At 37.3% G+C, this 25,651-nt stretch overlaps 4 protein-coding genes and 1 non-coding gene across 11 annotated transcripts; 3 read left to right on the top strand and 2 right to left on the bottom strand.

The window, feature by feature from the left end:
- Positions 1-1,085: 1,085 nt before the first annotated feature.
- LOC108971591 lies at positions 1,086-5,928 on the top strand. Its single transcript, XM_018937763.1, has 4 exons — positions 1,086-1,205; positions 2,636-3,017; positions 3,090-3,226; positions 5,612-5,928. The coding sequence occupies exons 1-4, from the start codon at positions 1,086-1,088 to the stop codon at positions 5,699-5,701; spliced, it is 729 nt and encodes a 242-aa protein (XP_018793308.1). The 3' UTR covers positions 5,702-5,928.
- Positions 5,929-10,137: 4,209 nt separating this feature from the next.
- On the top strand, positions 10,138-10,209 carry Trnaq-cug. The gene has a single exon. It is a non-coding gene; the product is annotated as a tRNA-Gln (tRNA).
- Positions 10,210-10,348: 139 nt separating this feature from the next.
- LOC108971618 (gustatory and odorant receptor 63a) lies at positions 10,349-25,561 on the bottom strand. 2 transcript variants are annotated; one of them, XM_018937800.1, is made up of 8 exons: positions 25,499-25,561; positions 12,665-13,005; positions 12,356-12,505; positions 12,106-12,288; positions 11,887-12,030; positions 11,213-11,326; positions 10,691-11,131; positions 10,413-10,631 (listed from the first exon to the last, which is right to left on the bottom strand). In XM_018937800.1, the coding sequence occupies exons 2-8, from the start codon at positions 12,869-12,871 to the stop codon at positions 10,413-10,415; spliced, it is 1,458 nt and encodes a 485-aa protein (XP_018793345.1). In that variant the 5' UTR covers positions 12,872-13,005; positions 25,499-25,561. The 2 variants fall into 2 exon arrangements, with proteins under 2 accessions (XP_018793346.1, XP_018793345.1); XM_018937801.1 differs by lacking the exon at positions 25,499-25,561 and having other exon boundaries at positions 10,349-10,631; positions 12,665-12,871.
- Positions 13,819-15,881, top strand: LOC108971620 (hsp90 co-chaperone Cdc37). Its single transcript, XM_018937803.1, has 4 exons — positions 13,819-13,973; positions 14,049-14,252; positions 14,317-14,976; positions 15,036-15,881. Exons 1-4 carry the CDS (start codon positions 13,941-13,943, stop codon positions 15,321-15,323), a joined length of 1,185 nt encoding a protein of 394 aa, XP_018793348.1. The 5' UTR covers positions 13,819-13,940; the 3' UTR covers positions 15,324-15,881.
- Positions 17,262-25,580, bottom strand: LOC108971615 (CLIP-associating protein). Of its 6 annotated transcripts, XM_018937793.1 has the most exons (3): positions 25,499-25,578; positions 25,278-25,397; positions 17,262-22,957 (listed from the first exon to the last, which is right to left on the bottom strand). In XM_018937793.1, the coding sequence occupies exon 3, from the start codon at positions 22,866-22,868 to the stop codon at positions 18,381-18,383; it is 4,488 nt and encodes a 1,495-aa protein (XP_018793338.1). In that variant the 5' UTR covers positions 22,869-22,957; positions 25,278-25,397; positions 25,499-25,578; the 3' UTR covers positions 17,262-18,380. The 6 variants fall into 6 exon arrangements, with proteins under 6 accessions (XP_018793338.1, XP_018793340.1, XP_018793337.1 ...); XM_018937795.1 differs by lacking the exon at positions 25,278-25,397 and having other exon boundaries at positions 25,499-25,580; XM_018937792.1 differs by having other exon boundaries at positions 25,278-25,501.
- Positions 25,581-25,651: the final 71 nt, after the last annotated feature.

The raw sequence follows: 25,651 nt of genomic DNA, 5'->3' as shown, positions 1-25,651 counted from the left end.
CTCTCTATATTTCCTCTACCTTTTATTATTAAGTCGTTGCGTGACGTAATATTCGCAAGAGCTTTCCAATTCTCGAGCAGCCCTTCGTGACATTCTCAGAGGAAAGCTTCAAAGCGAATATTTATACAAAATATAACTGATGAAGAATGCGATAAACAAAGATAGAAATCGCAACAACGAAAACAAGCATAAACAAACACGGGACAGATTACAAACATAAGTGAAAGTACAGAGAAAGCTTTACTGAGATGACCAAAAAGTGTAACGCGCATGTCCTCTACCACAGTGACACAACAACAAACCACCGTTGCGAACGTCAGATAATACAAAACCTGTCATGTCAAGTGGCGGAATTTAGCAAAATAATATTACGCATACGACACGTTGAAACTTCGTGCCACGTACCCGACGGCAGTGCGAGGTTAGACGGCCACAGTGCTTTCATTCAGAGAAGCTACAGTCGGGCAATGAAAGCAAAAGTTTTTTATAACACTGAAAATTCTAATGGCAGTGAATACTGACAAACTGTAAAGTGCTCGTACATTCATGGTTAGTATCCGACAAACATTCACGTTGAAGCAAACGGCAGTGAAACCAGAGCACGACGCATTAACGGTTTCTGAACGTGGGCGATCTTAAATGAACGCACACATTGAGCCTTAAGACGTTGAACAAAAGAAACCAACTGAAAGAGTGAAGTGTCACGTCGTCGTCGCAGCCTTGCAGCGACAGCAATTAATTAAGTGCATCACCAACACAAAGGCAGGCCGTCTTCGGTCTTCGGTCATCGGTCAAAGCGGCTGGCAGCAAGCTGGCAGGGGCGGGCTGAATGGTCACCAGTCACTCTACCACATAGAGCCGTTATATCGATTTAATACGAGCTGTGCGGCGTAGCGGAAGTTGTGCGGGGCATATTTAAGGCAGCGCAACATCACACAAGACTGCAATGTACGCCGTGCAAAAATCAATTATAATTGAGTAATCCAATTTGGAGGTTTTACAAAAATACGCCGGAAAGTAATTATATTCATCTAGTGTTATTCGCTCGGTGTGCACTTTAAAGAATTCTCGCAGAAGCAATCAAAATGTTGCTGCGCCAGAAGTCGCCTGCTGCCCATTGGCGCTCCTTTGTGGACCTAATGATGGCACCAGTGTCGCCGAAAAATCTTCGTCTGTCGGCTATACTGATTGGCATTTACCAACTGGTGAGTGTTACTTACAAAAACAAACTCAATGAAAGTTACATAGACATATGATCCTTTATCTAAAATATTTAGTGGCTGTTAAAGTTCTAAAAATGTGCAGACTAGCATAATGTAGCGAAGCTAGTTAGTAGTTATGGGTATGTATGTGTATGTGCGGCGCAACACAGTGGCACTCCCATGTAATTTAATAGCGAATTTGTCACTGCAATTGCCACCAAAAAACTTCGACTCAAGTTGACTCTGTCAAATGGGACTAATTGCAGGTGAAATGAATGGGCAAACAAGCTCACAAGCACTACAAACAAATATTGTAACTTAATTCTAGGCTTTTGTGTAAGATAGTACGCACTTAACTATTTAGTTTGAAAATTGATTATTATATTAATGACAATGAAATGAAACCATTATACGTTTCGGTGTTTCTTTCGTTCATGATATACATAATTTCATAACTAGCCAAAACTAGAATTGTCATCTCTAAAACGGTATCTAATGTCCAATTGCACTGGAGCAAGTGATATGCAAAAAGTTTTCAAAAAGTTGTTGATATTAATGATTCCCTCTTCAATGTTATCTTCAATAAATTTGTAGGTAGGTTAGCTTAGAATACAAGGAACTTTGTGAAGCCACACGAAAAACCCCTGGATATCAGCTAGTAGTAGAAAGTCTAAAAGTATGAGATCCGAGGTGACAACCCAGGACTCTATCTTATCTTCTTCTAGACAAAACTTAAAAGTTATACATTATTTCCGTCATAAGTGACACTCCGCGAAGAAAATGACTTTAAGATGCAGGTAAAAATTAAATAGTCTTAAAGTCAGCGAACTCAAGGCTAGTATCGCTGCCCTGCTATCGAAGATGATAGCCATCACTCCTCTACCAACAGACCTAGATTTCTGGATAGTACTTTTTGTTACAGTCTTGATAACTTCGAACAACAATGCAATTTTTATGTACTTTGGCGCAGACAACCTCCATATTTTCAAACTAACAGGGGCCGGGACATGATTATGTTGTTATTTTTCATCCACTTGACAAAGCGAAGGATATATAGACAGAAGAAAGAGTTAAGAATCACAATGTTTAGACCTTTAATTATTTTCAACAACTCAAGAGCTTTTTATTACTTCACGAAAAGGGGGAAATTAAGGTAATGCTCTTTGGTTCCCGGATGACCTTGTAGCCTTAAGTCAATCCTACCATTAATGTTATTGAGTCGACTTTTTTCCTTGACTAAGTTCTTCGCCTCTACAACATTCTCACTTTTAAACATACAAAATTTTGGCTTAGAGTAAAGGCATTATAAACTAATGTTTCAAGCTTCTGAGTCACCGAAATAAATCTTGCTACAATACTTATTTCATTCTTAACAAATACAAAATATATGTGTTACTGGTATTGTGATTAATGTAATATAAACAACATTCCAGCTCGTCGCCCACTTGTTACTCTTCCTGGTTCTCTTGGGTCTGGCCCATGCCGAACAAATGAAAACTATGCTCGCAATGGATATTGAGGATCAAAAGGATAATGGCTTTTATGATATGTCACCGTTTCGCAATCAATTGCGTCTGCGCACCGCCTCCCAGCTCGTTTCCGTTACCGAAATGCTGCTCTACATACTGACAGCAGTGGCTTCGGTTTATCTGCTCAGCACCATCGCTCTTTTTGCAGGCATATTTAAGAATCGCTCGGAATTCGTACTTCCGTGGTTGGTGGTTGAATTTATATTCATTGTATCGGCTGCGGTGTTGGTATTTTGGTTACAGAATGAGAAGTTTGTCGATATCATTGGGGGCAAAATATATTACTGTGAGTATTAAATTGCACTTTATTAAGAATAAATTAAATTAGATTAATTTTGTAATCACGAATCCTTTGCAGTTATAATATGCTTCACGGTGCTGTCTTTTGATTGCTTGATGTGGTACATCATACATTCTTTTTATCAAAGGCTACGGACCATGAACAAGTTGCGAGAGATTGCCACTGTCGCAATACCCTGCCCGCCGCCTGGATCGGTGAGTACATAGAAACCGTATTACAAACATTTCAGTATGAAATAATTACTGGATCTCTAATCATCACGACAACGTCAAAATTGGCCCACAATTTGTTTTCCTCTGCTGATCTTGTAGATAAAAAAACTATCAATGGCCATTCGGTCAAAATCCATCACTATCTATAATTGCAGTAAGTTCCGTATGAGAAAACAAATTTCGGTTTTTTTTTTGGTTTTGGCTCATTTAGAACGCATTCACTAGGCTATGGGACAGTTTCGACCCTGTGTACCCAAAACATTGTGAGTCGATCCATAAAAGATGTTGAGACCACATGCTATCTTTTTGTTGCTTACACGACGATTTTCAAGCTCTTTTTCTGTTTCTTTAACTTTTTCGATGTTATCGGCATTAAGAGAAGCGGCTACTATTCCGTAGCCATGATTCCATTGTTCAATTGTTTATTTTCATGGTAAAAATGTGTGTCTTAAACACACACTAATTGACATATGGATCTAGGATATTTTTGATATCCTAATATCCATTTATTGTATTCAATTAAATATCATCTACGGTTATCTGACTATTCACTCTGTCATAAGCGGATAGCTGAAATATTCTTAAGGAAACCTTAAAAATTGCTTAAAACTCCAAACAATTTCTTCTTCTTCTTCTTAATTGGCGTAGACACCGCTTACGCTACTTGGCACCAACTGGATATTCCAAACGTAGACAGGTCCTTTTCCACCTGGTCCTTCCAACGGAGTGGAGGTCTTCCTCTTCCTCTGCTTCCCCCGACGGGTGGAGCGTCAAATACTTTCAGAGCGGGAGTGTTTTCGTCCATTCGGACAACATGACCTAGCCAAAGTAGCCGCTGCTTTTAATTCGCTGAACTATGTCAATGTCGTCATATATCTTTGTTCGGTCGAATGCGATATTCGCCGTGGCCAACGCGAACCATAAATCTTTCGCAGAACTTTTCTCTCGAAAACTCCCAACGTCGACTCAACAGTTGTTGTCATCGTCCAAGCCTCTGCACCATATAGGAGGAGGGGTACTATGAGTGACTTATAGAGTTTGGTTTTTGTTCGTCGAGAGAGGACTTTGCTTCTCAATTGCCTACTCAGTCCGAAGTAGCACCTGTTGGCAAAAGTTGTCCTGCGTTGGATTTGTTTTTTTGTTTCCTTGTCCAGTCTGGAGAAAGCAGAACTAACGGCGCGGGTATTGAGGCCGATGATATCAATATCATCGCCATACACCAGCAGCTGTCAATCCGTCGGCACCCGCCGCTTTGTTGTTCTTCAGGCGGGTAATTGCTATTCGAACTTCTTCATGGTCGGGCAATGGAACTTCTGCTCCATCGTCATAAATTGGGGAATCGGGTTCGCCTTCTCCTAGCGTTGTTCGTTCACTGCAATTCAGCAAGCTGGAGAAGTGTTTCCTCCATAATTTAAGTATGCTCTGGGCATCGGTGACTAGATCACCTTTGGGGGGTATGTTCCGGTCTTGAAACCTTCTGTAAGCCACCGCATTTTTTCGTAGAATTTTCGAGCATTACCCCTGTCGGCCAACTTATAAAGCTCTTCGTACTCACGCATTTCGGCCTCTTTCTTTTTCTCATCCCGCACGTGTTGTGGTCGATCGTAACATTGAGAGATAGGCAGCCTGTTTTCTCTCCGCTGCGACACGGCACTCCTCGTCGTACCAGCTGTTCTTTTGCACTTTCCGAAAAGCAAGCCGAGTAGAAAATCGTTCGGCTGTCTGTTGTGATTGCAGCTTCTCGACGTCGAACCTTCCTTGTGTTTGATGGCGTGCGTTTTTTACTGCACAGAGGCGGGTGCGAATCTGGGCTGCAACAAGATAGTGGTCCGAGTCGATGTTAGGACCTCGGAGCGCACATACATCTAAAACACTGGAGACTGAATCTACCGACCATAGTGCCAAAGATACCATCTTTGCCCACCCTGGCGTTAAAGTCGCCAAGCATTTTGACATCGTGGGGGGGACAGCTCTCATAAGTACGCTCCAAGCTCTCATAAAAGGCATCTTTGATCCCATCGTCCTCCTCATCCGTCGAGGCGTGGGCGCAAATCAGCGATATGTTGAAGAACTTCGTTTTGATGCGGATTGTGGCTAGACGTTCATTCAGCGGAGTGAATGATAGTACTCGGCGACGTAGTCTCTCTCCCACCATGAATCCCACACCAAACTTGCGCTCCTTTATATGGCCACTGTAGTCTGTAAAAGAATCGTTTCTGGCCACTCCCAAACTCCCAAGTGAATGGCGATCAGAGAACTTTCCTCACTTGCGTGAACTTCTATACACTACTCCATTCTCCATTTGCTTTTATATTCAAATATTATAACAAAAAACATTTATTATTTCAAATATTCTCCCTCTTTCAGATACCCTTCCACTTCCGGCGGGAGAACATGTATCTTGGCAGCAACGGCTACAAGCATATACTCTCTGAATCCCCCGATGGAAATTATTAAAATAAATGTTGAATAAAAATCAATTGCAACTCGACAAGGTTTAAGAAATTAAACACGAAATCTACAGCACCTGACACTCTATAAAATCTCGTGATTCCTTCGGCATGCGCGATTTCTTTACGACACGCTTCACAGCTTATTTGTACCAGCAACTCAGTGGAAAAAGAGAAATTTTAATAGAAAATAGAAAGTAAAAAATAATAAATAAGAAAACTGCATGCAATATACTCGGCCTTATTATGTATTACTATTATTCTTGTTGTTGCTGTTATTGTGATATTTTGCTGGGAGCTAGGAGAAAGCTTTAATATTTATACATACCATATGTACAATTACTTATATAAATTAGCAGCTTTAATTGTACATTATTTATTTTTGGTTTTTTGTTTTAGAATTTTTTAAGAACTTTTTTTAAAGAAAAATAGTATCTTCAGGATTTTTCTTCAAATACTTGCTTTAAAAAGGCGTTTCCAGCTTCCATTTGTATTTTTAAATTTCTCACCTAGTAATCATGTTAGATAAGCTATTTTATAAGCAACTACAATCTATGTACACACATACATATATATTCTTATATGTATATGGAGTGAGTGGTAAATGCTATTACATGCATAAATCCATACAAAAGTATATGAATAAATATTTTTAATCTCTGTGCAAGATTTATACGGAATGATACACGTAACTGTAATTAACTGCGAATGTTTTTGAAAATGCATACATAGATGTGATAAGAGGAGTGATATGTATTATGGCACGTGTATACATTTGGTGAGTGAAAAATGTTGCTAAAATAAAGGAGCAGCAAATATATGTACACATAATAATAGTAATAATAATGTTATTAAGTCGAACGCATGTAAATGCTTGGTTAACGCTATTTTATTCAATTAAACCCAATAAAGTTATAGAGACGAAATTATATCGGTTTATATGTGTTCTTTGAATTATTTAAATTAATAATGAAAGAGCGGAAGAAAATGTGGAAATGGAAGTATAATTCCCGAAAAAGCAGCACATTTTTAGAACCAACTTTATTTTAATCGGTCAAATAGTTTTGCAGCTTTATGATATAGATGTCCGATCTGAACAATTTCTTCCAGAATTTTGTCGTTGCTTTGGACAATAATGCATGACAAATTTCTTGAAGATAATTCGTCAAGAAAACAGTTTTACATACAAAGACTTAATTTTTATCGATCATTTTGTATGGCAGCCATTTTCCATAATGGTCCTGTATCGGCGATTCAGACAACTGCGTAACTTCTTGGAGAGAGAAATACGCAAAGTTTCAGATCGATATATGGAAAACTGAAGGACTTAATATTCCCCGTTGAGATATACATACTTGTATGTAAGTAGAATTCAAGGTCTGAGAAATCACTTGTGTAGTATATAAGAGGTTTGGATAAGAATTATTTAAGGCTCGATCTTGGACATAACTGCTGCATTTTAAAGATTATGTTTTAATTCTTTAGCCTGCTTGAGTTTAAGCTAGGTGTATAAGGCTCTAAGTGGCGTTATAGCGAAGTTGTTTCTTTTTGAAAACAGTAAAAATAATGTCTTGGATATTCTTTACATCATCAGCCCTACTAAATTTATGTTGCTTTATCTTTTATGATAACATATGGATAATATGGGAAATAGTGTGAAGAAAAATAAAATTTAAATGAAAAATATTGTATTCCTCTCCATGTTGACAAGCCGTTCTCCCGCTTAAAATATCATTCTAAAATGAATCACAAAGAGCACCTCTGTCAAAACCAACCAAAGTATAGGCTGGACATATAGTGGAGAGGACGCAGAGTGAAGAACTAGAAATATTGTGTATTAAAATTTTCCAACAATACTTCTCTTCCAAATTGTGTAAAAAGAAGGAAAAAAATGTATTTCAAGCACTTGCGCTCTATGCAGTATTTTGCAAAATAACAAAATCATATTAAAAAATTTAATTCGAAGTAAGTAAGATTGATCCCCTTTCTTATAATCCTCAAAGGAAGCTTTTATTTATTATTATTGGAGAAATCCAAGCCGAGTTTGGAAGCGTTTCAATCTTTCAGTCCAGCAATAATTTTGTTTTTAATAATTACTAGATTGCTCGTCTACGCTTCACTGTATATGATTTCTATTAATTGGATTATAACTATTAGTTAATGAGATATAGCATTTTTGTGAAGCATCTTATGTTAGTTTACAAAAAAATGGATCATAAAGCATTGCTTTTTGGGAGAAATGCTGTTGAATTTCGGCTCAAGGAAATCCACCGATGAAAAGATATTTGCTAAGCTTAAAGCGGCGAAAGTTCTGTGCTAAGTGGATGCCTCGCAAGCTCATAATCCAATAAAAACAACGAATAACTGATTCTGAGAAGTGTTTGAGTGCTCTTTAATCAGAATAAAACCGAATTTTTGCGTCGTTGTGTGACAATCGAAACATAGTTCCATCATTTCCCTCTGAAGTCCAATCGACAGTCATTCTAGTGGACTGCACATGATGAAGCGGTTCTCGCACGTGGTATAATCCATACTCAACGACTGATTACTGAGCCAGTTATAATCTATTTCACTGCGTATTTGGTTCAATTCTTTTCTACTAAAAATTGTACGCATATATTCAAATGATTCCTACAAACATGAATTTTGAGCAAATGCTTATGATTTAAAATATAATTTTTGTATTTATGAGTTGTATTAAGTTTTGTCATAAAGAGATAAAAAGTATCCTACGTCCTTACCCTGGTCCTAAGCTACCTCCCCACCAGAGAGCTGCAACGAGTATGATAAAATCAGAACAAACAGTCGTGCCAAAAACACAATCAAATCAATTCAGTTCAGCATAGACAACATTGTTAATCACTTCGAGTAGCCGCCAGCGTCAACTGTACTGATGCAACACGAACAATCTGTTCTTCGGCAATCACGATCGTGTAAACGGTATGGCTGGCCTCGGTTGCAAGCGTATCGTGTCAGTTCATAGCGTTGCGACGATTGTTTGAATTGAAGTGAAACTTTGGGTAAACTATAAGTAAATCTACGAGTAAATCTATGAGTACAGCAAACAACAACATTTTTCTGCTGGACTGATTTGAATCATGGGTGGCAAAAAATGTATCAGCTTTGAAAATGTGCGCATGTTACAAACTTTTGATGCGTAAACAGCTGATGAATTTTGCTACATTAAGAAACTCAAATAATTTTTTTTTCAGTGTATGGAATTCATTTTTCTTTTATTCATGTTAAAGCACATTCAATTTTATTAAATAAAGCTTAATTAGTTTTAAAAATAATGCAATCCATATTCGACAACCATCCTCTTCCACCATTTGAAGCATCTCCTGGCAAAATTCCAAGCGAATCGGCAAGACTGCAGCGTTCAGTTTGTTGGCCATTTGAATTTTATATGGGAATAATACAGCAGCGATTGTTTCCTCCGTTCGAACTGAAGGGTTTCGTTGGTAAGGTCTTCTGTTGACTGTCCCATGCTCGGCAAAATTATTTACAAGTCTCATTATGGTCCATCTGCTCGGAGGATTGCCGCCAAACGTGCGCCTATACTCTCTTTGAACCGAAAGTACGGACTCCAGTGCGTGATAGCGGCGGACAATCCAAATTCTTGTTTCAGTGTCCCAGTTATCCATTTTTGTTAAATGTAAATGTCAATCTGCAAAATAAAAAAGAATTAACCAGATTCATTAAATAGAAAAAAAGTTATTTAATTTTTTTTTTTTTTTTTTGGTAGCGGCTTTCATCAGCCACCCTGTATGTATATACTTACATACATTTGTTGTTTGTATGTATGATATTTTTTTATACATACATACATGTATATACAAATATATGTATTTTAAATTGAAAAGAAGTGCACGAGTAAATCAGTGTTTAGCGGATGATATCCAAACCGAACGCTGTCGATCATTTCAATCATTGAAGCATGAGTTTGCATCACTTTGGGTATTTTCTGCTGATACGAACGTTCATAAACAAATCAGGTGTAAGCTGATCGCTAGTGATTCAAATTTGTTCTTTACCGCTGATTTGAAGACAAAAGGTGCGCTTCATGTACCTGAACGGAACTGACAGAATCAGACAGAGTAACGGTACTGATCCGTATATACAAAAATTTATTCCTCGTTGCAGTTCTCTGCTCCCCACCATTTTCAGGCAGAGTTATAAATCGTGTTGTGTTAGTTAACTTTCTTTTATACATGTACATATATAGATGAATAATCGCAGTAGAACTACCCTTTTTAGCAGAAGCACCTCAATGTGCAGTGCAATGCCATAAGTTATAGCCTACTTTTAGGAGAACGTTCTGGCTGCAAGTGCAAAGTACTCACAACAGAGAACATAAAACAAACTCTGCTTCGCGTGCTCTCTAGCATGCGCATAGCTTAACTACTGAGCTCATATATGTACACTGAATAGAATGTGGTAAGCGGTTCCATGGTGTAATGGTTAGCACTCTGGACTCTGAATCCAGCGATCCGAGTTCAAATCTCGGTGGAACCTAAAATTGTATTTTCACATTTCTTTTATTTTTTTTTCTTCTAAATTACCATTTTGTCCAAAATTAAGTTATCAATTGAGCATTAAATATATTGTCGCTTTATTTTCCAAATACTACTTTATTCAGTATTACCCATAAAATGTGTTCCTTATATCAAAATCTCTAATAATATTGTTAGAATATCAATAATGTCGTTTCAAATTCTTTATCCCTTCTTGCCACGTGCCGGCGGTGGCATCTTAGTCGTTGTGGTTGTTGTTGTCGATGTTGTACTGGTGGTGGTTAATTCGACCTCAGCACTTTCCAGCATCATGTCGGTGGCTAACTCGGCCACCGAAACGTTCATGTGCCGACCGGTGTCGGTGGGTATGCTGATTTGGAACTGCAGCAAGACAACTAGATAAGTGACCATGGTGGTAAGCAGCTGCAGGATAAATTGCAATAATTTTTATTACACCATTCTAAGGAAACGTTTCCACTCACGCCTTTGAAAAGATTTCTATTCACATCGAAGAATCCACCACAATTGATATTCGACGGATTCATTTCCGTAGCGCGTATGAACATATTTATCTCCGTCTGCGCGTCCGAGTTCATCCAATTCAGTTCAACCATCAGCAGCTTTTTCTGGAAATTCGTGCGCACATTGAAGGAGGCGTAATGAGCTTTATCGCAAATGTAGAAAAGTAAAAAAACATTCCAAATAGCCGTTATAGCCAAACCGATATCTTTAATGCCAAAGCCCTCAGAGAGCTGTGACATGAGTCCGTAAACGGAGAGTGTGATGATGAAAAAGAGATACAAATTGATAAAAGTAAAAGTGTAGCAGGTCGCATTGCCGGTATCGCGTGTCAATTTGCTCAAACGTAACCACAAAGCGCGATAATCGGCGACCATGGCGGCGGGACCTATGTGACGGAGTGCCTATATCACGTAAAAGAGGCGGGTTTTCGGAAACTCAATTGATAAAAGGCGTCTTTTGCAAAACTTTTTTTTCTGACTTACCCTTTGAAAGCGTTCGCCCAGTATATTGGCCGTCATGCTAAGACTTTCACATATTATGAACCACCAAGCTCCTAGCATGGCAGACAAGTTATCCAAGATGCAGTATGGAATTACCTACAATTATTTATGCAACAAAACATTATATTTTTATTTAGCTATTAAAATCAATTCTGTAGTTTTTAGGGTTAAGCTTAAAAGTTGAGACTAATAATCAGAAAGCTTTTCCCCAACATGGATGATACTGAACTACTTTTGTAATCGTGAAGCAAGCATAAATTTACCAAAACTCAGTAAAGATTGAGGTTATGTGAAAAAATAAGCAGTCCCTGAGGGGAAACAGTCAGAGAATATGAAAACGATTACAACGACGAATGAAACGTTCAAGCTACATCGGTATTATTTCTTCTCTGCCGTATGTTCAAGTCTTCTGTCTTCTAAGACTCATTCGATGGTTGATTAGGTAGAGATTCTTCAAAAAAATAGAAGTAATAATAAATAATGCGATTTCCACTCTCTTGACAAGTATGCGATGCTAAACTTGGAAATATTATTCTGTTTTAGATGCTTCGGAGTATATGAAAAACTTCATAGAAAATTACATATATTTTCGATGAAAAACATTTAATTGGGATAAGTTTTTAGACTCTTTGGAAGTGTGAATGAATGAAACTTACTTGAATTATTTGAAAATCCGCCATCGTTATATGCGTTATGACGACCGATACAATAGATAAAATCGGCAGAATCACCGCTATCATAGTTGTTTTGCGACGCAAATTCAAGGGCATGCTGTGACCTGATATTTGATAATATAAAATCTAAAATTTCAAACAAGAGCAAAGCGTTTTTGTTGGTTTTCTTCGAACCGAAATATACAGTTCAATCAAATTTACCTCAAAGTCGTCCCAATCATTCCACAATTTAGCGATTTTTCGTGCCTCCCACCATAATATTGGAATTAATATTAGCGGTAAAATATTTACCAGAAATAAATAGGCAATTACGGCTTCTTCAAAAGGACCACTCAGTGACGTCACAATACTTATACGATTTTTAGCAACATAAGTAACAAACACCTGAACAATTGAAAAAAAAATATTGTGAATATCCAGATTTTTCTAAAATTTTATGAATAAAACTTACCGATAGAAGTATAAAGAAGGCAAACGAATAGCCGAAAGCAATGGAATTTATGCGAAATTTGGCCTTGCCAGGTTCCCGGCGCGTTATGGGTAAAACTCCGAGCATATGCAAAAACCATTGAATTGGCGCAATATTATTGTAAAAAATATTCTAGATAAAAAAAAAATTAATATTGAAGTTAGGTTATGTTGGGTTCGTTGATAGGTTATACGACTGTTTAAAAAATATGGATAAGATATCCCAAGTATGTATCTCAGGAAAATTTTTTAGCTTTATTTCCTATTCATCAAATAATTTAGTTCCACTTACGGCCCGGAAATTTTCATTCAATGTGGTTATAGTTCCGACCGATGCTCGACTACCACTGCTACTATTCACATCGTAAAACGGATTGTCCTCCTTATCTAGCAAACCAGTTGAGTACTTCCTTAGACCGTTACCCTGACTGTTAAAAGTGGGCTTGACATTTAAGAAGACGGTATCATGCTTTTTCCGACGATTATAACTGTTAAACATTATTTTGAAAAATAATTCCTAGTTTTTAACTTAAGTGCAATTGTAGTAGTAAAAGACGTAAACCTTTCCGATTAATCACCAAAATCGTAATATGCCCTTGTTCATTGTTGTCTGACATTAAGAAAGCGTGTTCCCTGAAAGAGGCGGTCAAGTGGGCACATTAAAAATGTATTACTTTTATTAGTGTTGATATTTGTATTTTATAGTTTTATTTACACTTGGCTCGTTAAACGTCAACACAGTGTAAAGACGAAGACGTTGCAGAAAGTACATTGAAAATTTCTTGGTGTGCAGCAGTTTGGCCTTAACCCAGAATTATATACAAACGCATATCCTAACGTATAATAATAATAAAAATATATATGCATATCAAGGCTGATGCATCTGAATGTAGTCACATACATACATATGTAAGTACCTACCAGCTTTTTGGTTTAAATTAGGTAAACAACTAAAGAAAATTAGCCCATGTTATTTATTTATTTCACGTACAATCAAAAAAAGCAACTTAAACCATACGTGTCACTTCATACAGAAGCTACATCGATACGCCAAAGCTTTCTGTGTATTCCTCAGGAAAAATTTTTTTTTTCATAAAATCTATCCGCTTGCTTAAGCATATTTAAGCATATCTCTATCCAATTTGCAAAAAAATTATCTGCATTTTACTTCAATTATTTGGTAAATAACTTAAATGTGTTATTTTTCCTTTCAAAATACCAAAATAAATTAACACAGATTATAATTGTTTACTAAAATAAAAATAAAATTCATCATTAATAATTTATAGTCGAGTGATATTTTTAACTTATACTTTTATCTCAATCTAAACTGACCCACCCTATGTTCGGATGTGCCATCAAAAATTCCTCTGGTCCTTCTTTAAAATACCCATATTACTATCTGTCATTCGTTATTTTCTTTTGACTTACATTCAAAATTTTAGCATAAATGTCAAAAGAAAATTCTAGTATATTTAGCGGTAGAGGAGAAATTGAGAATTTCGTTCAAAGTATTTTTTTGCGAAGAATTTAGTTAGAGAATATAGAAAAATCTCTCAAGTTCAACTATGGTAGACTACAGCAAATGGAAGAATATTGAAGTGAGTAGAAAGCACAAAAAATCATTGCAAAAAGTGGTTACTATTTCGTATGAATTTGTCAAATATTTCGAACAGATTTCCGATGATGAGGATGACACACATCCCAACATCGACACTCCTTCATTGTTCCGTTGGCGTCATCAGGCCCGTGTCGAACGTATGGCTGAGATGGAACGCGAAAAGGACGAGTTCAAAAAGAAGAAGCAGTCATATCAGGCTCGTTTGATGGATGTGAAAGAACGCATACAAAAGAAGGAAGGCGACGCAGCGGAACTTAAGGTAAAACATTTATTGTTTTAATTTTTGAAAAAGCATATCACTAATCATGTCTGGCACCTTTTAGAAAGAGTTGGAAAAGATTGAAAAGGAGGGCAAAGAAATCGATCGGCAGGAGGATGAACTGATCAATAAAGAGAAGAAAGCGCCTTGGAATGTGGATACAATCAGCAAACCTGGGTTCGAAAAAACTGTTTTGAATAAACAGGCTGTAAGGAAACCTGATGAGAATCTTTCGGAAGAGGAGAAAGAGGCAAGAATGAAGAAATTTGTAAAGGAAAATGAAAAATTATGCAAGCAATATGGGATGCTACGGAAGTACGATGATTCCAAACGTTTCCTGCAGCAGCATCTCGATCTTGTTTGTGAGGAGACTGCAAATTATCTAGTAATTTGGTCCATAAATTTAGAAATGGAAGAAAAGCACGAACTTATGGCGCATGTGGCGCATCAGTGCATTTGTATGCAATACATATTGGAGCTTGCGAAGCAATTAGATGTTGATCCACGTGCCTGTGTTAGTTCATTCTTCTCCAAAATTCAAAATTGTGTGCCAGAGTATAAAGAACAGTTCGAAAGTGAAATTAAAGGTTTCAAAGATCGCATAACAAAACGAGCGCAAGAGAAAATCAAAGAAGCTTTAGCCGAAGCAGAGGAGGAGGAGAAGGCAGCGCGACTTGGACCTGGTGGACTGGATCCTGCAGAAGTCTTTGAAACACTGCCAGAAGTAAGTAAATAACCAAATTTTAAAAATGCAGAATTGTATTGATATTAATTTTTGTTTAGAGCCTTCAAAAATGTTTTGAATCGCGTGATATCGAATTGCTACAAAAAACCATAACCGAAATGCCTGTGGAGGAAGCCAAATACCATATGAAACGTTGCGTGGATTCTGGCCTCTGGGTGCCAAATGCGGGAGATGCTGAAATTGGCGATGCTGAGGAGAAGGATTCCGATTCAGGAAACAAAGAAGCAGGGAGTTTTAAAAGTAAAAGTGAATCCGGCGATGATAAGCTGGATAAAACGGGAGACGAGCCTATCTATACGGGCGTTAGTACCAATGATTTGGATTGATTGTTCATTGAAGCCGTAAACTAACAAATTTCTTGAACAAATTGAAGCACTTTTGATTGAAGGTAGATGAGAGTTAGATAATACAAAAATGTACAAGATAAATAAACAAACAACAGATGTTAGAGAAAATGTTGGTTATGTCAAATATATGCATACTCACACATTATTACGTTTACAGCGATTTTCCTAAATGTCTTGTGCTGTTCAAATTAACTTAAAAAGATATTCGAAAAATCAAAATATTAAAGGCAAATATAGGTGTATGTTATCAATTTAACCACAATGATGCTGCTACATTGAGCTCATTACAGAAACGTATCGCTATATAAGAGCACGAATGACGGAATTTTCGTTCTCCAATCAAGACATTATTTCAGTTTTAGTATACACAATACACAATGGAAACATATAGTTATTATTTGAAAAAATTCATATAAAAATGTTCAAAATGTGAGTAGACCTACACTTTTTGTTTTTATTATTTTATATGTAAAAAAAAAATAAAAATAGATTTAAGTTCCTTTGAAAACCCTCTCAATAAATTAAAGTTGACCTTGACTAGCGAGATATTTATACTACCATAGCCAAAAGTGGGGTTTAAGCAATATAAAGTGTCAGAAGGCAGTCTGTCATTGGGTTTTAAAAGTTTAAAGTCAATTGTGTTACCAGCTATCCGTTCCCACAACAGTCGTGTGTACTTAGACGGGGCGAACCCAGATTTTTATCTGGCCAATGAACGTCAACTCGGCACCAATTTTCGAAATTACTTCAGGAATAATTTCTGCCGTTTCAATAACAACAATCTATAGCGCCTTATTTCGGTTAGTATTGATAACTTTACTAAAGAAAGTGTAATTTCATTTGCCGAAAAAGGCTTTGGTCACAGCGACTATTAATCAATCAACATCTTCGAATTGTGTCATAGACCATGGCGACAATAATGAGAAAAAAAAACAGTTAACAAAACTGTGTTCAAATATTTTTGTTTATTTGTTTATTCAAATTTCAATTATTTTGAAAAACTAAGCTAGTCTAAATATTTGTTTATTACGCATGTTAATAGTGATTTATTGAAGTTCGTTCCTTGTCTTATACATCGGCAACTCTATTAGATTGTTATAAATATATTTGAATTACATTAAAATGCGCGCTTTCCTCCTTCAACGCATGGAGGGTTGGCGTATAGTTAATTTGGTTATAGGTTCTGCCACTTCTACTACAGCTTTGGGTTTTTCATACATACACACACATGTATATGTATATTTTGTTATTATTTATTAAATGTATTAACGTATTGCATACTATTTAGCTTTAATTTTTCCATCTTTCGGTTAAATTTCACAAATATCAATATAAAGTGTGTAACGAAATTGAAATATGTATGTGTATATGTAGTTGTTTTATATTTATAATTTTATAAGTATATTAATAATAACTTGTATTATCTATTACTGCTTAATTTTCTGCTATTTTTCATAAAGTTTTTTTGGTTACATTTTTATTACACGGTATTATATATTTACCGAAATAATGTGATTTCAAACACCACTGTGATTGGTTTTAAAAATGTACTTTTATATTTAAATAGTTACAAAAAATTATATCGAATACAGCAAAGGAGAAACAGGCTGAAGAAAATGATTTTGTATGCAAATCCACACAGCAATCCACTTTATGCTTGTCTACATTGCCAACTGCAGCTAGAGAAATCTAAAACACAGGTATTACTGCCAAGAAAACGTCAAGTAAAAAACATACATACATATATATACATCTATCGAGAAATTTCTGGTTTTAATGAATTACTGCTTATTTTATCATAGTATATTTTGAGGCCCCGTGTTCCACCCATGAACTTTGGGAAAACATATTATTATGTTATAGGAGCATAACTTAGCTGTAGGATTACCGAATTTAAAATTAAAAATATTTTTATCGTTCTTTTTTATATATTTTATGTATTTAACATCAATATTTTCGTTTGTGTAAAATTTCGAAATATCGTTTGTGAGAAAATCATTAGGCTTATAATTACATAAAGGACAAGTAATTAAAAAGTCTTAACAAAAAAAAGAAATACACGCAAAATATACAAAAGAATTATACTGAGAACGTAAATACATTAAACTAAAATCTTTAGAATACACATAAAAAAAAACATAGTTACACGGCTGGGTAAGTAGGTGAGAAAATTATATAAATAAACAGATATTATTTAAGGGGAACAATACGAAATTAAAATATACTTGTTTTATGCGTTCAAATTTAAATGCAACAAAGGGAGTTAGACAATATCTCATGTACTGGAAAGTGTGGCAAATTATAGTTAAGAAAAGAATGTGCAGGAAATGAGTATGATCTCCTTTTTCCATTCGTTTTAATTATTGGTTATAACTAACAAATTACAATTATGCAGCTCTCTAGTAATTAATGTGTTTTCTTTACCAATTTACATGTAATTTTATGTTTTAATTTTTTTATAAGCAAAAGTATGCAAATGCATGTTAGATTTCTAATGCAAACTCGCCAAGAAGTAGGTTCTATCATAAGCTGTCACGCTTACACCAAAGTGGAGTCGAACTAAGTTTAGAATAAATGCAAAGCGTGGTACATATTTATTATTTTTTAGCCAGTATCCATCAAAAATTTGTTGGGAAGCAACCTTTCCTCTGATTGTTTGTTTTTGTTACCGCGGTTATGCTAATTTACAATTTGCCTAAATATTTGTAATAATTCGAATCTTGTACAACATATGTAAGGAAATCTTCAAAAGATTTTTGATATACATTCCTAGAGCTCCACTTTGGTAACGCTGTAAGCTGCTTCTGTGTTATACTACTGCATTTAATGCTTTTACCTACATATTTTGTTTAACAAATACACATACAACACGTACGCACGCACATACATACACACCGTCCACACTCAACGGCTAATCTTTAACAAACGGCCCCAGACGGCGTAGCGTCTTATCTATTGCCTTTTATTGGCCAGTTGCTGCAATTTCCGTCGATCTTCAACCACAACTTCATGCGGAGCTATCTACGTGCGACGCAATCATGACGATGAAGCTGATGAGTTTTTCGTTGAACTGCCACCCCCGCTGTTGCTGCGCTGTTTATCAATGTAAACGTTTAGCAAACGCACTTTGCTTGGATTCAACACCGACAATTTCGGCTTCACCCTTTCTTCGCCCATCACTATATAAAGTTTTACGATACAAAAAACGGCGGCCTTTCGCACCATGGATTCGCTATCATCGGTGAGACGTGCCAAATTAGGGAATATACTGTCCAAGTGTAATTCGGTCAATTCTCCGCCGTGACGATCTGCCAACTCAGTGAGTAATTTCACAGCGCACAAATTCAACGGATAACAACTAGTCGCAATAACAGGATTTACAATATTGATGGTGGCGTTCAGCGGCAATGATGATACTATGCGAGGTATAATCAAATCGATTTCGCGAGCCGTTTCCTTACTGTGCTGATAACAGTTTATTATTCGCAGCAAAATCAGCTCGAGGAAATTGATCCACGTTTCCTTCATTTTGGTGCTACGCACAATCTTGCCGAGCACGCTTATAACGGCGATCATAACATCGGCTGTTTGCGAGTCCAGCAGTCCCAACAGCATTTTCATTATAGCACGAAAATGTTTGTTGGGAAGTTCGCAATTTCCTCCTTTAATGCAAATTTCCAAATTAGCGAGAGCCTGTTGAACCTGCTCCACCGGCATATCGGCTTTTAATGCACATGCCACCCGTATAATTTCGCTTTCGGTTAAGCCGTTTTCGAGTAAAAGCTCACCGTTCGATGCGACGGTGTAATTACAACGCGAAGTATGGTTTGCAGTGCCACCTACGACTGCTGTGTTGGCATTGGGTGTCGCTGTTGTTAGCACAACATTAGTGGTTATGCGTTGATGTTGCTCCAACAAGTTGGCATCTAAACGCATTGTGGTGCTTTCAGGTGTGTTCGATTCGGTTGTGGTGGCGGACTGTGTCTTTGAATTGGAAGAAGCGCACGAATCTTGCTGATCATGCAGATAGCCATTGTAGCCATTGGCATTGGAGAGCGAATGGTATTGCCGAGTATTGTTGGATGTTGCCTCTATGCCGACACCGACACCAACACCAAAGCAATTTCGGATTTCTTCCGATGTTTTGTGTATATTATGCTGCACATCAGCCTCCGAATAGAGTTCATGGTCCACGGAGGATTGTCGTGAGCGTGGACTGGTGGTATTGTATTGTGGCTGTAGCGAAGAGAAGGGTCCAAGCGATGGACTTTGTAATGGTTTAGGACTGGCACTTGAATGAGGTGAAGATGGCGAATTTGTGCCAGAAGTGCTGTTGCGTCGCAAATGCGACTGTATAATGGCTTTGGCGGTGTCTTGATAGCCTTTTGGAAGGCTAGACAGCAACTTAGTCATCTGTGGTGTGTTGCGATTGTAGAGTGCAATGAGACACTTACGCGCTTGATCACGTAGATCCTTGCTTTTGGGATCACCAGCTTGTTGAACAATTTTCAGCACAGCCTTATCAACTGCTAATGGGCCATCGTCAGAAGGAAAGTCGGTGGACTTGCAGTAACTGGTTGCCAAGTCTGTGAGGAATTTCAATATGGCTATCTTTGTTTTGGTGCAGGGTGTTTGTGCCGTGTCGGCGAGTATACGGAAGACATCCTTCAGCTGTTGGTCGGTTGGAAAATATTCATGTACAACTTGTAATGTCTTGCCGATTTTGATGTGCATTGAATTGAGCAGTTCTGTGCCAAGTTTATTAAATAGTCGCGTCAGCAATACGAAAAGCCAGTCCTGCAAATCGTTGGCATGCGCAAGAATCAATTCAGTAACTGCATCAAGAAACAGAGAATACACCTTTGTGTGTGGATCCATGAATAATTTACGGAACATGTCCAAGACAGCCTGTAGTTGTTGTGATGTTAGCTGATTACCATCGGCAAGGTATTGAGTTAAGCTGATAACTCCATCCTTGCGATCCGACCAATGCGTCGAGGCGCAGTACTGTATAATAGTGTCGATATCATCGAAAGGTGCGCGCGTGCAACTCCAATCCAATCTATTTCGTGAGCCTGATAACGAATAATTCGAATTGTTGCCTCGCGTCATTGACGAATCAAACGACCGCTCCGAACACACCGACGATGCCTCGGAGTCGTCGGACTCGTCGCGCGACAACAATTTACGACCCATTCGTAAGCCAGCTGTATACCCGCGCGAATACTCGCCATAATCAATAACTCTCTCTGCTTCTGGAGAAAGAGCATCGGCTAATGCCGTCTCAGCCTCACGGCTTTGTTGTAAAATACGTGCTGCCGCTAGGGAACGCGAATTGCTACGATCAGGTGTTCTTCTTACGGAGCTGGCCGAACTATTTGTGGCATAAATACTCCTTTTCATGGCGACACGGGTGGGACTCGTTTCGCGTGAACTGGTCAATGAACGAGGTATGCCCGAAGCTTTCTTCGGTATGGTTCCAGTTATTGGCCTATACCCGTATTGTTCTCGCAACTTGGAACTTGGTGAAGTGGAACGAGAACCAGGTTGTGACTGTGAAACTCCAGCTCGACCTCGTGTTCGTGGAGAAACACCAGCAGTTAGCTGCCCTCCAGTGTTCGACGTTGACGTTGCTCCACCTCCCATATACCGTGGACGCGGTAAGGAACCGGTGGCAGCTGAAGTTGTTGTTCCAGAATTGGCTGACGCAGCAGCAGTGTTAACAGTACTTAACTTTTTTCGCGGATAGAAGGAGTATTGGGCGCGAGCTTTGGCACGTTGAGCAGCTGCAGTATCCACAGCCGACACGCTACGCATTCCTGCCGCAGGCTTTTGTAGTGAACCTGGCGAACGTTGAAATCGAGTGGTTGCAGCTGCAGAGCGCCGTTCCACTTCCATAGTACCATTGCCACCATCACGCTCCCGTTCTAGTGCACGTTGCGCTGCAATATCTAGTGTGGTGTAGATTTGGTCAGCAAGATCAGGAAAATGTCGTCGAAATTTCCAATAAGCACGACGAGAATGACGTCGTGCTTCATTATCTGCGTCACTTATTGAACGTTTGAGCACATCACGTAGTTGTTGAGAACAGCGCTCCATCGTTTTCGTTTGCCACTCATCGAACATCAGGCAAAGCATTTCGCACAAAGTGGCTCGAATGTCCTTGGATTTGGATTGTTGCAATGTTTCAGTAATGAGTTTAATCATTTTCGGCGAATGGGAATACTTTATAATATATTTGAGTGCAATAATCGATGAAGACGCAATAACTTTAGCCGAATTCTGAATCAAATTAATAAGCGCCTCTAGGATAGAAAAGCAGAATGGTTCGAGTTTGTTACGTAGTGTTTTCGACATGTAGGCTATTGTAATACATGCCTCACGTATGACTTGCGAACGTAGCTCCTCCTTGAGTATGTCAAGGAATGGTATTGAAAGATCTTTCAGCTGCGCAACAAACTGTGGTTGTGATTGTATATTCAGCATTAGTAATGAACGAACTTTCTTTAACGAATCTATGCGTTTCTCCCAATCAGCATTTTTATCGCTAATTACAACAATAATATTTCGATAAATATCATCCATGTCTTTTGGGTGAAAAATAGTTAATTGTGGCACAACTTCGAAAGTAGACTCAAAGATATCCATAGTTACGGCGCCAGCATCCGCACCAGCACTAGAATCTGAGGAATTTGGTTTTGCTCGCGTCGACGCAGATACAGTACGTTTAACAATTTTTGTTGGCCGGTCTCGCACACTGACATTATCCGACTCGTCATGGCCATTGTTCGCAGATGCTGTGGTTTGCAATGCCGACTTCAGTAAGAGCCCTTCCGCTTTAATTTGATCGAATTTCTGCTCAAGCGAAGCTAACTTTGATGCAGGAACATCCTCCATCTTTCGTAGATCTGCCCGCAAACGGTCACCTACATGCTTGTATATTTCTACAAGTGTTTGTATAGCTGCATCGCGTACGGTTGCTGTAGGGTCACCAAGCAGTGCACTAATAGGTTGTATGTAAGTGCGAACACTCAACTGTGAGGTGCCATATTCGTTCAATGTATTTACAATAGTTTGCAAAAACTCTTCACGAACTTTAGAATTCTTATGTTTAAAGCAAGATGCCGCCAATTTGTCGATTGTCGCTTGTGGGGTCAACACTTTGTACTCCATAACAACTTGTAATAGCAATTGTGCTTTCTCACGGACAGTATCCTTGCTGTCACCAAGACGGTCTATAACATGTGGCAGCACAGTTGCACTGTAAGCATTAAAATCAGGTCCAAGCCTTTTTATCAGTTCGGAAAATGCTTCCAACGATTTTTGTGCAATTTTGAAATGACTACCGGTAAGCCAAGGCATAAGGCCATCGACAAGCATTCCCATGTCCATGCAAACGATTGAATTTGTCTCATCGCTTAGGAATGTGACCAAGTCTTCGGCCAGCAGAGCTTTAACTCTCATATCCGCCTTGGGCATCATTTGAATGAAGCCATCCAAATCGTTTGGTTTACGATACGCCATAATGCCGATTTTTGCAGTGTTGAATTTCTATAGACTATTCAGTAGGGCGGGTCACGGCAAATCGCCGCGTTGTTCAATCTGTATCAGTGCTGAAAATAATATAGATGAAAATTTATATTAGCGTAACGCGATCAAATATGTAACAAATAATAAAACTATGTATTCTCTGAATTTACCAATAGAAACAAAACTTTATTTCCAATGCCGTCATTTTCTTAATTCTGTAATTTGTAATTTTAGTTGAACCAGCAAAGCTTTCTTTATTATCTCAACATTTTTACACTCGAAATTTTTAAAAACCTTGTTTTAAATATGTACTCAATGTTTATTCAAACCACTGACCGCGCGCCAATATTATTTATTTATGTTAAAAGGAAAACAATCACTACAATTTTCAAATGAATTATGTAGTTTAAAGATTTTGGTAATCACATTTTCCATCAGAACGATTTATAATTCAAGCAGTTGAAAAACAGTATTTCTGATTATTGCACTGAATATGCGCAACTGCGTCTATGTACAACCTGAAGCACTTGGTGACAAATAAATTATTATGTTTTTATTTTATTTTTTCACAGCACAGATAATAATTACCGTGGCTGACATCGACCCACCAAATTGTGCACCTTATGATAGGAGAGTGTGGGAGCGGATGATTTCGCCGAGTGAATCATCTTTCATCGCCTTATAGCGAAAAGTAAAGAAAACAGAATAAAAAGAGAACCACCGGTTGTGAGCACCGGTTGTTTCTGGTCGTTAATATATGTATGTACGTCACTATTATAGAAATAGTTACAAGGTGTGTACGGTCTAACCAGCTTTGATTATTTCCATTAACTAGATATATAAAAACTAAAAGCTATTTTTTCTACATCTTCTGCTACTCACGCACTTCACTATTATTTATTGCTTATCAAATCCCGAATTTGATCAGTATATAATTATTTAAAAAATGTGGGTATGGCGTTACTTTCCAACAACTTTAACAATACAGTTTCTTTCGTGTGTTTCAGTATTTGTTCTTCTTTTAATTTTATGGAAAATTATGTGAGCTTCTTTATCGAGAATCAAAAGTCTGAGAATCATATGAACATTGTATAAATTCTATAAATTTTCTTCCTTATCAACAAATCCTTACATTACCAAGCAACGAATTATCGCATATACATACATATATTATATACACACGTATACAAATGTACATATATGCATATATATTATGTAAACTTTTTATATAGAAAATACAATGTTTTATTGTTTTCTACCTATAAGAAATGATTATATCAAAAATTTTTAGATCTTTGGTTTTTTGATCCCAAAATTTTATAAAATGCTGGTTTAATGGAAAATTGTATATAAATTTATTTGATGTCATATTTAATAGAACGTAGTTTCTCAAGTCTTTTTGAGAGTATAAAATAAAATAAATAGGACAAAGCCTCAAGAAAAGTTTGCCGTCGTCATCGATGTTAACTGTTTATCGCATACGCAATTTTCTATTTATAATCCAATTTTTTTTAATGTTGTGTACTTTAATTGAAAAAAATGGCAATCGTTGCCGGCAATATATTCCAGCAACGGTAGTGTTGACACCGCACGCGCTGTATAGACAATTGGCCAAAGAAATGTCAAAGTAATTGTAAATTTGCTTCAATTGAACGAGCAATGAATGGCGAAGTGTTGTAGCCGCCACTGAGAAAAGCAATTGTATGCTTTTTAACACATAAAGAGAGTATTGTATTGTTCATATTCACTCCTTTATTTATGACAAGTCCCATCATTGCTACGAGGTATCGGAGCCTCACCACATGTTTTTTCGGTTTCTACTTGTAAATTTTCCGTATTAATAAATTATGTGGAAGCTGACAATTTGCGTCACTTTCTGTACATATGATCTCATATCACAAGTGTGCAGAGCTTTTTAACATTTTAATAAAAAAAACTCACCGAACAAGAAAAATATCTTGTATTATTAATGATAACGACATAACAGATGTGCCCCTTTAGTTGATTTGTGTTGTTGTTACCACTGTTTTTGTAACAACTCAATAATACTCTTTGATCCTTTATCCCAAACAAGAAGTAGGAGAAATTGATTTTCCAGCAGGGCCTCTGCTTGTGACTTTCGCGCAATCAGGAACTTGCAGGGCGTTTGCTCGCTCCTTGATTGATACTTTGCCAATTTGTCTCCTTTTTAGTTTCGGAAAATAATGCCTAACATTTATTTTTGTTCACTCTCTACCTTTTCACTTCTAAATAGATGGAAAGTTAGCCGACAAATAAAGGACGATTTTAAACATATTGTTTAATTAGATAAAGAAATTTCTCTATTATTTTTATTTTATGTATCATTATTTGACGTGCCCCACGTCCAAGACGTCCGCTGTTGCTTTTACAGTATGTACTCACATTTAACAAATTCCAATGTCTCTTCTTCTCTTTTTTTAAGCGCTACGTTTCTTTCCTTCACCTTCTACTCTTCTAAACTTCTGCTATGCGCTGTTAATTCTGCTGCTTCCTGTTTTTTCACTATATTTAATAAATATTCAGTTTATAACCGTTTTCAACAATTCTCGACTTTTTTACGGTAACTTTAAAATGCTCACTAAACAAAAAAAACACGCACTTACATTTACAAAATATATATGTTCATTCGCTTTATTCTAATACTACATTCGCGTTTTCCGTTTCTGCTTCACTCCCGTTTTCCAATAAGTGACGCAGTTGCGGCGGCTTCACCTTTTCCAAATTTCTATCTTTATCTTCAACGATACACTCTTTTG

Source organism: Bactrocera latifrons, unplaced genomic scaffold (genome assembly GCF_001853355.1).
Source record: "Bactrocera latifrons isolate USDA-ARS-PBARC rearing strain unplaced genomic scaffold, ASM185335v1 scaffold_35, whole genome shotgun sequence".
Classification (NCBI taxonomy): Eukaryota; Metazoa; Arthropoda; class Insecta; order Diptera; family Tephritidae; genus Bactrocera; species Bactrocera latifrons.
Note: the sequence above shows the minus strand (reverse complement) of the source record. Positions and strands in the feature narration are given on the sequence as shown.

Excerpts from the sequence above, each read along its gene's own strand:
- LOC108971591 (XM_018937763.1), top strand. The coding sequence starts at position 1,086 with ATGTTGCTGCGCCAGAAGTCGCCTGCTGCCCATTGGCGCTCCTTTGTG. Across the intron at positions 1,206-2,635 it reads TGATTGGCATTTACCAACTG|CTCGTCGCCCACTTGTTACT; the intron begins GTGAGTGTTACT and ends ACAACATTCCAG. Across the intron at positions 3,018-3,089 it reads TGGGGGCAAAATATATTACT|TTATAATATGCTTCACGGTG; the intron begins GTGAGTATTAAA and ends AATCCTTTGCAG.
- LOC108971618 (XM_018937800.1), bottom strand. The coding sequence starts at position 12,871 with ATGTTTAACAGTTATAATCGTCGGAAAAAGCATGATACCGTCTTCTTA. Across the intron at positions 12,031-12,105 it reads ATGATTGGGACGACTTTGAG|ATTTTATATTATCAAATATC; the intron begins GTAAATTTGATT and ends TTGAAATTTTAG. Across the intron at positions 11,132-11,212 it reads TGGGCGAACGCTTTCAAAGG|GCACTCCGTCACATAGGTCC; the intron begins GTAAGTCAGAAA and ends TACGTGATATAG.
- LOC108971620 (XM_018937803.1), top strand. The coding sequence starts at position 13,941 with ATGGTAGACTACAGCAAATGGAAGAATATTGAA. Across the intron at positions 13,974-14,048 it reads GCAAATGGAAGAATATTGAA|ATTTCCGATGATGAGGATGA; the intron begins GTGAGTAGAAAG and ends TATTTCGAACAG. Across the intron at positions 14,977-15,035 it reads TCTTTGAAACACTGCCAGAA|AGCCTTCAAAAATGTTTTGA; the intron begins GTAAGTAAATAA and ends ATTTTTGTTTAG.
- LOC108971615 (XM_018937795.1), bottom strand. The coding sequence starts at position 22,868 with ATGGCGTATCGTAAACCAAACGATTTGGATGGCTTCATTCAAATGATG.